The sequence below is a fragment of the Uloborus diversus genome, chromosome 9 (assembly GCF_026930045.1).
Source record: "Uloborus diversus isolate 005 chromosome 9, Udiv.v.3.1, whole genome shotgun sequence".
NCBI lineage: Eukaryota > Metazoa > Arthropoda > Arachnida > Araneae > Uloboridae > Uloborus > Uloborus diversus.
This window is the reverse complement of record NC_072739.1, coordinates 41,811,806-41,828,942: the sequence shown is the minus strand read 5'-3', so window position 1 is coordinate 41,828,942 and position 17,137 is coordinate 41,811,806. Positions and strand designations below refer to the sequence as shown.

General features: G+C 33.7%; 1 protein-coding gene across 1 annotated transcript in view; it reads right to left on the bottom strand.

The window, feature by feature from the left end:
* LOC129230175 (GTPase-activating protein and VPS9 domain-containing protein 1-like) overlaps nucleotides 1–17,137 on the bottom strand; it is a 145,680-nt gene that overhangs the window by 73,215 nt on the left and 55,328 nt on the right. Inside the window, exons 8-10 of the mRNA XM_054864577.1 lie at nucleotides 15,292–15,436; nucleotides 11,286–11,409; nucleotides 9,593–9,762 (exon numbers count right to left, since the gene is read on the bottom strand). Coding sequence (XP_054720552.1) covers nucleotides 9,593–9,762; nucleotides 11,286–11,409; nucleotides 15,292–15,436 — 439 coding nt within the window. The remainder of the gene's footprint in view (nucleotides 1–9,592; nucleotides 9,763–11,285; nucleotides 11,410–15,291; nucleotides 15,437–17,137) is intronic.

Sequence of the window (17,137 nt, the reverse complement as noted above, 5' to 3'; positions counted from 1 at the left end):
TGTGCTGTGCAGTGAATGGTGCGAAATTGCCACCCATGGTAATCTTTAAAAGGAAAACTCTCCTAAAAGAAAAATTTCAAAAAGGTGTGGAGATTCGAGTCAATCTTAAGGGCTATATGAAAGAGGAAGGGGTGTTATGGCTGTAGAGTGTCTGGCGGAAACGAAAAAATTTGTTTTTTTTTTGTCCTAAAGCTTTCTTTATGATGAACTCAATGAAAGCGCATCTGGGCGACAATGTGAAAAATGCCCTCAAGGTTGGATCTGCAACCATTGCCGTAATCCCCAGAGGGCTTACGAAAAAATTGCAGCTGCTGGATGTCAGGATTAACAGGTCGTTCAAATCCAAGGGAAGGCATTTGTGAGAACCGAGGATGTTTGATGGGGCAAAAATTTTACTAAATCCGGTAAAATAAAACATATGAAACTGTCACGAACTGGGTTCAAAAAGCTTGGAATGATGTGTCTGAAGCCCAGGGGCGGCTCTAGCGCCGGACAAACCGGACCCCTGTCCGGGGCGGCAAATTTGAGGGGCGGCATTTTGGTTCGAATGTCTAAAATACATTTTACATTAGGAGCAAATTTGTATGAGAGTATTTTGCGAGCACAATAGCTTGGGAGTCTGAAAAATACGTGAAGGTTTTCTTTCCTCTTCGTCTATGTACCTTAATTGCTGTCGCCGACAGCAAATGGTCAACAGTTGCCTGTTTTGGTTGGGAAACGAGACTGAATGGGTGGGGGGTCAGGGTCTGATTACCAGAACTCTCGCCTGATTCTGGGATCTGCTGGGCCCTAGGCTATGTGCTTTACTGCCCTATTATTCATCCCTGATTATTCCATGCTCTCTTCCTCTCTTCCTGTCAATTGCTTCGCCGACTCGGGGGTTTTGCAATAGCAGGAACCGTAGCCTTTTTTTTCTGCTTGGAGATTTAGGTAGATATTTCAATGATGTTTTAGTATTAAATAACGTATCATCCTAATACTAGTTACATTATAATAATTTAAAGTATATTATATATATATATTTATTTATTATGTAAAATACTTTTTATTGAATTTTCACTTAAAATGGTATATATTATTGCCAGTATTAGTTTTTATTTCATTATAAACACAACTACTATTTTAACTTTTGAATTCTTATAGCTGAGATAGAGTAACATTCATACATGTCCCGTGCATGACACAAATTAAATAAATTTGTAATTTTTCTAATTAATGTATTTGACCAAAAGGCAAGAGCATTGGATAGAAGCACTATAGCATTTGAAATTTCAGAATGAATCTTGATTTATGATCCAATTGCAAAAAAATATGAATTAACATCCTTTTTAACTGTTTTTTGCACTTTAAATGTCTGCAAATATCCCGTGTATAACAGGAGAATGACCCTTCTACATTTGCAATTTAATAGTCAAAGTGGCATTAAAACCGGATAAATCCACTAAAGTAAGGGGAAAAATAAAAAGAACGCCCTAAAAAAGACTAAATAGGGGAGGGGGAATTATAATACAGGCCATATTTCTGAACAAAAATCATGTTATGTGACAATTATTTTTTACTAATTTTTTTATTATGATAGAAATGCGTAGAATTTTTATTCGAAATTAAAACATAAAATATTTAGTAGCCCCCCCCTCCCCCCTTAGCTGTTTTCGGTCTCTAATATTGGTCATTTGTCGTTCAATAAGAAATTTCTTATATTTTTTTTAAGTTTTGCCATCCTAGAAAATAAACGTTACAGTTACGTGTTTAAAATTAAAATAGTTACCAAAGTATTCGAAAAAAGTTTCACATGAAAAAAAGTTGCTTTCATTTCGAATGCTTCTTTTTTACATGGTATTTTATGACTATTATTTTCTTTATCGATAATTTTTAATAACTATTCAGATTATCCGTTAAAGTATATTTAACCGAAATGGAGGATAAAATATTTGAAATTAAACGTTTTCTATTCTTTTTCTTGATTTTTAAGGCTGTTTCTTTCGAGTTTTTTTTTCCTTATAGAAAAAAAAATCTTATTCTTCTGTAACAAATGATTCAGCTGTTAAAAATTACTCTTGTAGGAAATGGTAATCCTAAAATTCTTACGGAAAGGCACCGCAAGGTACCTTTCTATGTTTAAATTTTTCGCGTGGTGCACTTATTTTACGAACATGAGTAGTAAATATATATTTAGAAAAGAATTGCTTTCTTCTTATATTAAATCCTAACCCACCTTCACCCCCCTATTAACTTTTTATTCATGCATGGAATGGTCTAAATCTTAATAACGCCTTTATATTTCTGAAGCAAATAAATAAACAAATAAAATAAAATATTACAAAATAAACAAACAAACTACGTATAATTTGTCTGGAGGCAGTCCATAAAAATGCTACTTTTTCTTTTTCAGTATTTGTGAGCTCTCCCCTCTCATTCCCCTTTTATCAAAGTGTCACACCTGATTCCCCTTCCACCCTGTCGTCATGTGTCACGCTACATTACATAAATATGTACTTTCAGCTGTGAAAACCAACACTAACTAATTCGTGCATCAAATTCCAAATTTTATTTCCCAACTTTAGCTATGTTTTATTGTTACACACATATTTGTGAACATAACAATTACGCTGATGATATGCAGGGTCCAACAAACGCTAAAATCTCATTAACCAGAAGAAATTTTTACACACCAGCCAAATTATTTCCCACGTAATCTTGATTTCAAAATAACAAAATATTCATAAACAGGTTTTTTTTTTTTTTCAATTTAAGCATGTAGCTATTAATTTTTAAATCCTAATCTGCATTGTTATTGTTTTCGCCGTTTTCGCTACAAAATAAGATCAACGAGAAAACAAAACAAAAATATAAAAATACTTAACCTGACATTTTAAATGTTCTTATTTTTGTTTCACAAGCCAAAGAATTTGATGTCATATTTTCTGTTAACATTTCACTTCTCCTTGTCACAAACCCACAATTTAACAAGCCAACCTCCCCCTCAAAGCGTGACATCATTTGTGAAAGAACCACTACCTAGTTAAAATAATTTTTCTCCTTGAATTTCTAGAATGTCTACAGGAGGTCGCAAAAAGCTATCTGGAGCGCAGTACAAGAGAAAGAGACTTGAAAAAGAAGTCAGCATTCAAAAACAGGCTGGAAGTTTGCTGAACTATCTGCAAGGCGCAAGAAAAAATGATAACGATTTAGCAATAGAATCCGAATCAGACATTCAAGATGAGAATGTTGCTGATCACATAATTTTAATGGATAATGGCACTGCTGCTGATCACACAATCGTAATGGATAGTGACACTGATGCTGCTAATCACACTATCTTAACGGATAGTGACACTACTGCTAATCACACAATTTTAACGAATTGTGACACTGCTGCAGATCACACCTTAATGGATTGCTCTAGTCCATTAGAAGTTGATGCTCCAGTAAAAGTTACACCAGATCCAGTAACATCCAATGATACAGATACGCTGATGATAATCAATAATTCAGATCCAGGATCATGGCCAGCAATTTTATCAGACGCTGATAGATGCTTTTTGGTAAAAGAAGGTCCACCCGAACCGTTAACAAATTATGATTTTCCTTATAATGACTCTGGTCGAAGATTTAGCACACATTACTATGTCAGAGCTCTAAACAATGGTGAAAAAGTTATGCGTAAATGGTTAGTTTATTCCATTGAAAAAGACTGTGTATATTGTTTCTGTTGCAAGCTTTTTAGTTATTCTTGTAGCTCTCTCTCCAAAGAAGGTTTCAAAAGTTGGAAGCACCTTGTAGAAACTTTAAAAGAACATGAGACATCAAGAAATCATGTTCTAAGCCTAAAATCGTGGGTTGAATTCAGTCAGCGATTAGAGTGCTCTAAAACGATTGATTGTGATTTACAAAGACTTATTGCTGCGGAAACTAATTATTGGAGTGAAGTTCTTCTGCGCATTGTGGCAACATTGAAAATGCTTGCTCAAAATTGTTTAGCAATTTGAGGTAAAAGTGAAACTCTATGACTCCAATAATGGTAATTTTTTACAAATAATTCAATTACTTGCTCAGTTTGACCCAGTAATGGAGGAGCATGTTCGAAAAGTACTTAGAAAGGAGGAAGCTAAAGTCCACTATCTAGGGAAAATTATACAAAATGAAATAATCTCCCTTTTACATCAAAATATTAAATCACATATTGTAAGTGAAATTTTACAAGCCAAATATTACTCCGTAATTCTGGATTGTACTCCTGATGTCAGTAAGATTGAACAAATGACATTCATGGTAAGATATGTATCAATTGACAAATCGCACCCAAATCAGATAATCGTTAAAATCAACGAAAGGTTTTTAGGTCTTCTTCCAGTTGAAAGATCAACCGGAAAAGACCTTTCAGATATATCAGTCGAAAAACTTTCAAAATTAGGTCTGAATTTAATGGATATGAGGGGACAAGCCTATGATAACGGTTCGAATATGAGAGGCGGTAAATTAGGGGTACAATCCAGAATTAAGGAGTTAAACTCACGAGCCGTCTATGTTCCATGCAGCAATCATTCCTTAAACTTAGTTATCAACGACATGGCAAAGGCATCCTTAGAGGCCTGTAATTTTTTTAATCTTGTTCAGAAAATTTATACTTTTTTTTCCTCATCAACTTTCCGATGGGGCATATTGCTACAACATATAAAAGGGTTCACCTAGAAACCATTAAGTAAAACTCGATGGGAAAGCCACGTAGAGGCTATAAAACCCTTAAGGTATGAATTAGGGGGAATTTACGATGCTTTCCTTAGCATCTATGACAACATAGAAATCGACAACTCTGTCAGAGATGAGGCATCAGGATTGTTAAAAGCTCTGAAGCAATTTAAATTTCTATGCTCAATAGTTATATGGTATAAAATTTTAAATGGCATAAATCCAATCAGTAAGTTATTGCAGACCATAGACTATGACCTTCCATCCGCAATAGAACTCATAAAAAACTGTGGAGATTTTTTTAAGGATCTGTGATCCGATGCATCTTTCGAGGAAATGCTCTCTGATGCAACGGAATTGGCTGAAGAGATTGACATCCCGGCTAATTTTGAGCAGACACAACCTCGTCATAGAGTAAGACGAAAAAGTACTCATTTTGTGTATGAAGCACGAGATGATCCAGTGGAAGATCCGAAATTAAAATTCAAAATAGAGTTTTACTTTTTTACAATAGATCAGGCAATTAATGCCTTAGAAAGTAGGTTTGAATTAATGAGTACCCACAGCAGCTTTTTTAAATTTTTATACAATGTGTATGACTTAAGGGACACCCCAAAAGAAGAGTTAATTAAACACTGCAAAGATTTAGAATTAGTGTTGACGGATGGAGATTCACGAGACATAAGTGCAGTGGACTTAGCAGACGAAATAGTGTCAGTTTCCGCCTTATTACGAAAAAGGCAAAGCCCAATTGAAGTTTTGTCGTTAGTTTCAACTCTTGATATCACACCAAATTTAGCTATTAGTTTGAGAATTTTATTGTCTTTGCCAATAAGTGTGGCAAGTGGAGAGAGGAGTTTCTCAAAACTAAAATTAATAAAAAATTTCTTACGCTCCACAACTCTTCAAGATAGGTTAAATGGTTTAGCTACATTGGCTATTGAACATGAGTTAGCTGAACAAATAGATTTAAAAAAAATAATCACTAAGTTTGCAGAATTAAAAGTAAGAAAAAAAGCCTTTTAAATGTGTTTATTTAAGGTGCGCAGTAGTAATAATTTAGAGGAGGGGGGGGGGGGGGGCGGTACACATTGAATTCTAACCTTTGTCCTGGTATTCTTTTTCATTTTTAGTTATTTAACAGACTTGATGCAGACTGAACTTTTATTATAAGTTACTACAAGAAGAGAAACATCGGTAAACTGACTTCTAAATAAAAAATCTGACTTCTAAAACTTTTGTACAACACGAGAAAGTAATTTTCATTAAGCTGTCATGAAAATATGCACCAATACAAAAATTGTTTAATTGCATTCCTACTTTATGATTATTTTAAAAAAAAAAAAGATGAGTTAATGTTTTTAAAATAACGATTCTATTTTTTTCGTCCATTTTAGTATTTTGCTTTGCTGTCACTTTAATTGTCAGTAATGCATAGCACTTCCAAAATCCTGTCTGTTCTCAAGAAATATTGTTAAATTAATTAAATACTATAATTGTTTTTTTCTTCCAATAATTTGATAATCCAGCTATGTTTCGAGGTCTTTAATACAAGACATGTTAATTTGGTGTTTGTTTTGAAGTGCCCTTTTTTTTTTGTCTAGTTTAATGTACAGCTTTAATAAATTTGATTTCATTTCATTGTGCTGTTTATTTATTGGCATGATCTATTAAAGGTTTATTGGCATGTATTTACTGTCAATTTATCCCTTTTTATTTTTTCCCGTGGGGAGGGGCGCCGTGGGATATTGCAATTGCGTAGCAAGTAATTATTATATACCACTAAAGTAACGTAAAGTAACAACGTCTAAAAAGCACAAATTCGCAGAATTTGTGCTTTTTAGACGTTGTTACTTTATGTTACTTTACTGTTCAGCACAAAGGTATTTATTTATATTATTTACCACGTTTTACCACGTTAAGATCTCAGTCCCAACTGATGGATTGGCAATCTTCTCTGACTCAAAAGCGGCCTTAGAAGCAATCAAAAACGGAGCAACCAACATCACCTCTGCCATAAATGCCCTACTCGAAGACTTGCACGGCAATGGAAAATCCTGCATGCTGCAATGGATACCGGCACACGTGAATATTGAAGGGAATGAGTGTGCGGATTCCCTAGCAAAAGAAGGCAGAAACATTGGCAAACCTTGCACCACCATCACGCTTGCAGACTCAAATGCTGTCGCAAAACATAGACTTCTGCCACATACCTTTAAGAAGCCCCTCATCACCGACTTTGATTGCCCCAGAATCCTAACATCTACAATTGCAAGATTAAGAACAAACCACTATAAAGGGATGAAAATTCTTCCCGACAAAACGAGAACTTATATCCCCTGCAAGAACTGCACCGATGCCCAACTGACTCCGGATCACATTCTTGAGTGCCCGGCCCTTATCCCACTTGTTCTGCAGCTGGGTATGGTGCCACTGGCTTCAGAACTTCGAGAGGTCCTCTACAGCACAGATGCGTTGCAGCTAGCGGGCGCGGTCTTGAAGACACACGGAGCCATTTAATTGTCCATGGACACGAGGACCACGTTTTAAATAATGATACATATTTGACGGTCCAGTTTTTGAACTTCTGCATGTTGTCGGAATTGGATCGCGCACAGGACTCCTCTCTCTCCCCCACCCCCTTCCTAGATTGAGCATTTTTAAAAAAATGTTCCATGCTATTAAAGAGAAGAAATTAATGCTCCTTAGGGAAACAAAGTAATTTTAATTGGAAAAAATATCGATTGTCGTGAAAAAGTCTTAATTTATTTTCAAAAGAAACTTAAAATTAAATTTTTCTATAGTTACAGATTATTTCTTAGTTAATCACACCCCACACTACACTTCATATTTGTTTTACCCCCACCTCTCCTTTTTTTTCTTTTTACTTTTACTAGACGATCAAAAAATAAGAAAATACTTAAAATTCTACGAGTGCGGAAGCCTCCTCCCTCAGTTAAAATCATTAAAGTGCTCTTCAAATCTCGTTTCACCCTGCTTTTAATATCATACAAATCGTCTAAAAACGACGCTTTGTTGAGGTGCTTAGAGCGAAGTCCTCTTTTAATACATTGAGACGATGCTCCCGTATGCAATCTGAAAATGAAAAAACTATAATTTCAAAAAATTAAGATGAGACCTTTTAACCCTCACCCCAGTCCTTGAAAATGGCTTAAAAACATCGCTTTTTATTACTTCTCTTTTGGAATGTTTCTTGGGGAGATTCAAAGAGCCCTTTCCTGTAATCATGAAAGTTTGTCGGTAACTGCCTTTTGGAACTTCAGTGTCAAAAAATTGGGGTGAAAAGTTTACGTCATCTCAAATCTATTTAAAAAAAAAAAATCATCGAAGACCCAACTCTTACTCTGAAGTCAACACATTTCGCCTATAATCGTGTTTTTAAGACTTCAGTTTCTTAAAATTCCCCCCTCAAAAGACCCCCTGAAACTTTCCACCGTCTAAACCGCCACAGAGCGTCTAAAACTGCGTTCTTAAGACTATAATTTCAAAAAATTCTCCGAGGGAGAACCCCCAGACCCCTCTAGCAGATACGGGTATTTTTTAAGCGTACCCCCCCCTATAAATATTTTCTGGTGGCACAGCCCAAGTGCAGGAAAGCCATGGTCGTACTTAGGATTGATGAATTGATGAATACGTGAAGACAACGCGAAACTGCTTTCAAGCATGACCATTTTAGGGGGTGGGGATGGGGGCTTATCGTTTTTTTTGAAAGAATGTTTTCTATTTAAAAAAAAAGAGGAATTACCAAAAAGAAGGGACTATATTTGTAATGCAAAAATTGTAATGTTTGATTTTTTTTACCGTGGAGAGGGGCGGCACTTTGGAAATTTGTCCGGGGCGGCAAAACTGCTAGAGCCGCCCCTGCTGAAGCCACGATAAAAAATGCATTCCGGAAGTGCAATATTTTTGAAAGTGAGTGTAAGGATGTCAGTACAGATGAAACTGACAAAAAAGAAATGTTACCGAGTGACTCGGACTCTAATCTATTAAAAGATGATGACGCTATGAAATCATTTATTTCTCAATCTGATGAGTCAGATTTTGACGGTTTTTAATTGTAAATACTACCTGCATCGCTCGGCTTTGCACAGTGCACCTCGAAAATAATAGTTATGTCTAGTGACGTATGTCCAACAAGTTGGAGCTTTGATAAACGATGGGATGAGTTCATCAATGTTGCTTGAGAGCATTTGATAAAAAAAAATTGTTTCCAAGTTATTATCAGGGTAAATTTTTTTACTATATTTTGTGACATACTTAATGATTCGCCCTCATAACAACAGTAATCTTTGTTCAGTTGTGTTGGCCAGGAAGGTGTCGATACAATTCCAATTCAATCCAAATTCAATTTGATGCCATTGACATTGTCACTAATTAGCGAGCGGCCCCTGCTGAGTCGGCGTGAGTAAGATACGTGTTTGGAGTAATGTTAAAGCTTTGATTGAGATAGGAGTTGATGGATGTTAGTAGTGAAGTTTGTTTGCGTTAAATGTCTTTGGCTATTCTGCCTTTTAGTTATTTTTCTAAATAGTTATATTCTTTTAGTTTTGTTTAGTTTTAAAATTAATAGCAAATTTTTAAACTTAGTTACTTTTTTCTTCAAAGATTGTCAAATGGAACAAGGAAGTTCAAAAGAATTTCCTAACAAGTTGGAAAGTTCGTAAAAGAGATTTCAGTCATCAAATTTTTACGAGGATTGGAGTGAATCAGCCTGAGTGACGGAAGAGTAATGCCCATGGGCTACGAGAATTTCCCCTCTTGTGGCAATTCCGTGGCTCACTCAGCAGTTCCCAGCCAATATATTCAGTTCATTTGTGTTTATGTCAGTTCAAACTTTGAGAAACAACATGTTAAGAATATTAAATTCATGTAATCTACTTACCTTCAATCATGGGTTGAATCTCAAACTTTCCAAATTTGTCTTCTATGTCATCTTGATTTTGTTTCCGAGTAGGAGCCAAGTTCAAATCCAGAGGTCTTTGTTCTCTTTCTTCTTCTTCCAGTTGAGATGAGGGTGTGTCACGACCACTGACATTAGGAGTTCCTCTACCACTAAAGAGAACAAACAACAATTATTATAAATTAATCTTTTCTCAAGTAACACGACATAACCGGTAATAAACCAAAAATGAGAGTTCACTTATGTTCTTCGCTTTTTCACAACTGATTCTGACGTATATAAATGTTCAATTTTATAGTACAGTACTGATTTAACCAGGGTTTGCCGATATATATCAGATATTTATTTTGAAAATATCATGATATTTATTTTTTCAATTATGGTATTTTCAATATAAAAATTATATTAATCATAGTAATATTGCTCATTTATTATTAAAAATAACCTAAAAGTTAAGTAGGGGAGGGCGGGGCTAAAAGTTCTGTTTTTTAAACAAGATCAAAATTTGTTATGGAAACTTAGCTCTGGAATTATTATTCTGAGATTAGAATAGGGTGATATATGCCCTTTTGATGTTAAGACTTTTTTTTCTTTGTGTTGTACTAAGTAAGATTTTTTTATAATTAATTTTATAGTACAGAAAGTTAGAAAGGAACAACTTGCCCCTTCTTGAGGCTAGTTGTTCTGCGGATGGGGTCAGTTGTTCCAATATTTAACACAATGCCTAACGATAATAATTTCAAGATTAACAATGTTTCGAGACAAGTAATTTGTTAAAAGTATAGTTTGGTTTTAAAAAAAAATATGTAAACTAGTGCTTATTTAAAGAGTAATAAGCAATATCGTCTGAATAATTAGATTTTTTTTTCTTAAACTTAAAACAAACTAAATTTAACTAACTAAATATAAAGAAATTAAAGTGAAAGTCTTTCTAAAGGAGAGAAAAACACAGAAAAACTTAAATTTTGAAAACAGTTCAACAGAAATAAATCTTACGAGATCACGAAAAAAGTAAAGGTCAAAACAGTGATACAAAGTAAGTTTAGTTTTAAACTTAACAATTTACTAGCAATAGAAATATCAGGTGCTGAGAAGGATTTGGCAAAAAGCAAACAAGGCTTTCAAGGTTTAGAAATAAATTTTAAGCATTAATAAGTTTCTGAAAATAGTTCAAAGGCTGCACAGAATACAGAAAGACAAAATTGAACATTTGTGTCTTCATTTGAATTGCTTCCCCCCTTTTCAAGGAATTATGAGCAATTTAGAGCATCAGAAAATCAGTTTTTTTGACATAATAGGTACTAAGGAGCAACTTCAAACAGAGAAATCTTATTCTTTAAATTCACATCTTTCCAAAGAAGCAAGCACACATTGATAACTTTTCATTAATGTATGAAACTGGAATCTAGCTATCATAATAAATATTTAATTTTGAAATATATGTGGAATAAATAATTAAATTCAAGAAAATAACATGAGAAAGAATTTTTATGCTCTGAAAGTACAAAATTATATACAAAATAAATTATCTGTTTACTGAATCATTGATATTCAGCTTTATAAGTCAATAAAGAGTGGGGAAATAGTTCTGAACTTTGTCAAAAAAAAAAAAAAAAAAAGGAGGCCTCACTTATGGGGAATTCACTGCTGTTATTTACAATATTGTCTAACATACCTTACATTTGCTGAAACCATATCAGAAAGATTATCATTTTCATTTTCATTCTCCAAATCAAGTGATGATGCAACTGAATGATTAGAAGCAGCTTCGGATATTGCTTCAAGATTATCACTTGCACCTAAAATTGATTAATTGGCAATAAATAAGCATTTATTACTCACAGTACCAAGGAAAGATAGCAAACATATAACATTTTTACTTTATTTAATAAATATAAGAGACTGAAATCTAATTCATTTCCTCTCGATACCCATAAAAACACAATCCAACATAGTTAAAAGATGTCTACCTTATCAGTATTCAATCACAATGGCAACAGTAAGGGAATTGCATCAAATAATATGAATTAACTGCACCAAAAGGCAATCATGATCCAGAAATAGAAGACATAAATACTCTACATTCATTTTACTATCTTAAAAGAACAATTATAAACTATGTTTTCTATAGTAGGGATTAGGTCGCCTAATATCAAACAGTCATCTGCAATTTCTCTAAACTAATTTTATACGTAATGCAAATGCTAAAACCAACAACTGTAAATCAATTACTAAAAACAAAATATAACATTTTAGTCAGTGGAGTCCCACTGGGGGGGGGGGGGCGGCGGTCTGTCCTGGATGTCACCCGTTTGGGATGTGAAACCAAAAATGCAATTGCAATTTTTTGAAAGATATGAAGCGAAATTGGATTTTTAAGACTACAAATTTAAAACTTTCCCCAAGGGAAAACCACCGGATCCCTGAATTTTATTTGCTTTTTTTGTACATTAGCCCATTTAAAATTTCGCTACAACACAAATGTAGTTGAATCTGAACATTGCATAGATTTCATGTTTACATAATTTTTTTCTTGTTTTGGGTTTCTTGGGTGGGGCGAGTAAATCCACAAATTACTATCCTGGTGTCACCCATGCTAGGTACACATGTTTTAGGTACACACTAGGTACACAATAGATACACACTGTTTTAGTATAAAAGTAATTTCATCAATAAAATTTTTTTCAGAATTTTTGAAAAAGTATAGAATAAATGCCTACTCATGAATACAATTGGGTATGGGCAGTCTGAGCAGTAACCCTTCCCCCTCCCCATGGGTAATCTGAGCATCAAATAAAAAACATATGGTTTCAACAACATCAACGGTAGAAGAGATTACTATGGTTAGGGTTGGAAACAAAGCAAAAAGCATACATATTATTCTTCAGAGAAGGAATAAAAGCATAGAATGTACTCAGATAATACACAGATCTTAAAATGGAATAAAGAATGCATTACTATTTGCTAAAGATTGGAGGAGATAAATATAATTTTTATTTAAACAGTGGCAGATTTACTGGCTCAGGGTTAAATCGCAACACATTTGTGTGGGTCTTTTTGTCTATCACAGAGCTATGTAAAACATTTATCTTGTGCACTTTTGAATTCCCTTTTTGGGTCCAGGGCAGTATGCAAAGGACCCAAAAGGAAGGACCTGAAAATTTTCAAAATAACTTCAAAATGATACATTAATTTTTTACATTTCCTTATGTTAATGCCTTAAAAGTAGCAAACATCAACAAAAATCAATGGAATTAAGGAATGAAATAAAATTTAAATGACCATATAAATTTCTCAAGAAATGTCTTTGGTAAAATCCTCTTAGAAACAAGAGTCTGCTTAGGGCCCTGTTTGGGTCCCTATGGTCATGTGGCCCCTTGCAATTGGAACAGTAATAAATCCATCACTGCATTCAAATTAAATAAATCTAAAATCTAGACTAGCAAAATTTTTTTAAAAAATCAGAATTGTAGTTTAAAGCTTTCTGTACAACAACAGGAGCACAACAATATGATTTTATTCTTCTTTGTTAGCTACTTCTCCACAGTACTTAGTATAATATTTTTAGCAGACAATACATGTCTGCTAAAAATTGAAATATTATGCATTAAATGGAATCATCAGAAACTATATAGTCGCCTCAGAGCAACAGTAAGACATCTAGTCCCAGAAATAACACTAAGATATCTTACTGTTGCTCTGAAGAGACGGTATGTGGAATTAATTTGAGACAAGTCGTACTAATGATAGAGACATTTCATACAACAGGGTGGCAACAGGAACGGCGAAAAAAAGTTCCCTGACTTTTCCCTGATTAAGTTCACTGAATTTCCCTGATTTACGTTACCATGGATAATAGTTTTCTTCCTTTACCCTACTTGAAAACCATTGCATATTAAATAAAATGCTGTGTTTAAGACATTTTAAGCTGTTAATTAAAAAAAATATATTTTGAAAATATTTTTTTTTTAGTTATATTAAATTATCTACCGAGAAATATTATAGGAAATCTAAAACAAATGCTTTACTTCCAGTATCCTGTTAACATAAGAATTCTAAGAAATTATTAAAACCACTCGTAAAGAAATATCTAATCATCATAAAACTAAAAAAGTTTATTTGGAAATAATTTTGAACTGAATTTTCAAGCAGCATAATTGTTGCTGCGAGAATAACAAGTAATTGAGAAAGTATAGAAGTAATGCAGTTTTACTTACATAAATAATGGACATACTTATGTAAAACAAATTGGAACCTTTAAACAACCAGTCATATTGAGCTATTCTCTAATCAAGAACTTAGGTTTTAACGAAGGATTAAAGCATTTTAACTATTAAAAAATAGTAAAAATATTTACTTATGTACACAACTCAATTTCAAATGATTTCATTATTAGTCGAAAAAAAATCTTTTTTAACCAACATTGAAATGTAAAAAAACAATAATCAATTTCAAAATTTATAGTATATAACGTATAGTATATAAGTATAGTATATAGTATATTTATAGTATATAGGTTTTAAAATAAAAGAATTTTAAAGTCTGAAAAAAAAAATTATATTAAAAAAAAACCTTCATATAATCTAAAGCGACAGCGAATAATAAGATGGCAAAAAACAAAGTTGATTTTCATTTAACATTCAATTTTAGCAATTAAATCGAAAACGCTAAGTAAAATACCTTTTAAGCTCTTAGCAGTATCAATTGTAAAAAAAAAAAATCTTGAAATCGTGATTACAGTACGATAGCTACTTCAAAACAATGAGTAAAGGCAATGGAGCAAAGTCTTTAATGGCAACTTCCTCTTTGCCTGTTGGGTTGTTTATTTTATGTAACATGGAACGCCTAGCAGAAAAATTCAAACTACGTAAAATAAACAACTTTACAGACACAGAAGCTTAAGAAATTCATCCTGTGGTTAATAACTTAAGATTCAATACTTTGACCTTAAGGGAAAAAAAATGCACAAACATGTGTCAGTGCATAATTGCACCTCACTAATATTACTTTTTTTTAAACAAATAATTGGCGGAAAATGAATAGGAAACAATGGTGTTTAGCTTTGCAAAGCAAAAAAAATAAAAAATCTTCATTTGATCAATTTTCCCTGAATTTTTATTATTTTTTCGAAATTCCCTGATATTTCCCTGATCAATAAAGTTCCCCGACTTTTCCCTGATCTGTCGCCACCCTGTACAAGGTATAGAGAATTCCTAGCAGTTCGCTTAACAAAAGCATTCAGGTAAAAAACCGAAATAAAAAAGTAGTTGCCAGTCCATTTTGAAGCCCAGATTGGCAACTTCTGTGGCGCTCAGAGGGTTTTTAGTGGCCACTCTTAAGGGTTGATTAAACATTATGCGATAGGCCGAAAATTACGTGCCGTGGGAAACTGGCCGCTAATCAAGGGTGGCCGCTTTGAGAGGTTTCACTATACTTCCTTTCCTATTCTTCCCTTCTTCTTATTACCTAATGTAATAAGTAAAAAGGGAGCTTTTTGCTTAATACATTTAAGTGCTGAAGCTAGCATAACAAATAAATGCACATTTTATCTATCACAAAATGTTGTTTTAACAGAAGATTTTTTTCAAAACAGAGTCAAATCTAGTTATAAAATTTCAATTTCTGCAGTATTTTTGTGCACCAATAACAATGACACATAAAGAAAATTTATAGATGCATACCAACAGATTCTTGATCTTGTGAGAGTGAAAATCTGGTTCTTTTTTCAATTATCTCAGGCCCAACATTTAAAGCATCCCCATCTTCCATAAGCAAATTGCCATTTTCAAGAGATTGCTTTTTCTTTTGAGATTCAATAGCTAAAACCTAGGCAGTGGAAAATATAATTAAAAATAATAATAATAGTACAATAAGGACTAAAAATGATACAAAAAAGTAATAACATTTTTTAAACATTGAAGATGAAAGGAAAATGTCTTTGCAAATGAAGAAAATTTTAAAACTTTGAATTCAAGAAAAAATTTAACAAATACTATTGTTTTTGTGAATTGCAACACCATGAAGAAGTTATGCCATTACACCTTGAAAAAATGTGAGGACTGGCAAATGATTGAGATAACAAAGCAATCATGCCCAAGACTTCCTTGGGCATGATCACTTTGTTATGTAATCATTCTTTAATCATTCAAGTAAGGAATATATGAAAAGCAATATAAGGGCATGTTGAAAGGCATTGCTTGAAATGTTTGTAGAGAGGAGTGTTTACTTTTATTCAATGACAAAAGGATAGTTTTCAGTTTGACTAAGAAATGGAAGAAAGAGGGGTTCAACGGAACCAAACACAGCGACCACAGGTCTTTTGTATTTGTCCCTAAACAGAAGTCTTAAAACAAACCAGTAGCTGAAGCAAAATTCAACGAACACCTAATAGGAATGTTATGAATCACCTATGGTTCAAGCAAATGAAGACCAAGGTGTTCAAACCTATAGGCAAAAAACACTTCAGGATCACACACAATGTGAGTAACAGTTTCCTCAAGAAAGAGGTAATCCCAGAAAGAGTTGAATCCTTATTGACACCCATTAAAGCAAGGTGCCACACTTTAAGGTGCAACAACCAATAAGAAGACTAAAAGCCTTCCTAATACTATTTTTGTTAAGAAGCCTTTTGTATTTTCAGCACGCAATCCCCAGAAAGAATCAGGACTGTCCTTCTTAGGATGACCAGCTGAATACATTCAATGTCATTGTGAGATAACTTCTGCGAAGGGAAAGTTTCTCTCTCTCACACACACAACAGCCATCATAAACATACTCCCTGCTTGAGCATAGGACTGCGGTTCACTTGTCCTTACTCTTAAAGGTGCAGCAGTTTGTGCACGGGAAGGAGTTGAAACCTCTGACCAAACATGTTTGGTTTCTCCTACCTTTTCGGTAAAGGTGGGCCTAGTGGTTTTCGCTTCCTGTACCAGCCTCCCCCTCTCCTACCTGCGCCTGTTGCATTTTTGTGCGGATACGGATCCAGATCATTAATGTCAAGATCCATGGATACGGATCTCAATTTTATTTAAACCCAAATCAGCTACCCAAGTGTAAAATTTGCTATGGAAGATGTTCCCATCTGGGTAGTGGCACTGTTTCTTCAAAAAATATCATCCACGGTGAAAATATAACCAGACTATGATTTACTCTTTTAAGAAATATCTGTTAATAATGAGGAAGAGTTAGAACGAATGAGTCAGCGTTGCATTAATACTTAGAGAGAATATGAAAAATTATTTCTAGCTTGCTAGTACTGTAAAGCTGCTTCTGGACAGGCTAGAAATAATTTTTCGAATTTTATTTCGGCATAAATGCAGCACTGACCCATTCCAACTAACTTACCCTGATCAACGAGATAACAGAGCTGGGAACACTTTTACAAACGGTAAATAGAGAATTTAGTATCACATTTGGAAGGATGCCAAGAAAAACCAAAATAAAGAATAACACAAACCCCAAATCAATAAAAAAAAATATATTAAATTTAAAATTAAAAAACAAATTAACCCATTAACCCTTAAACAA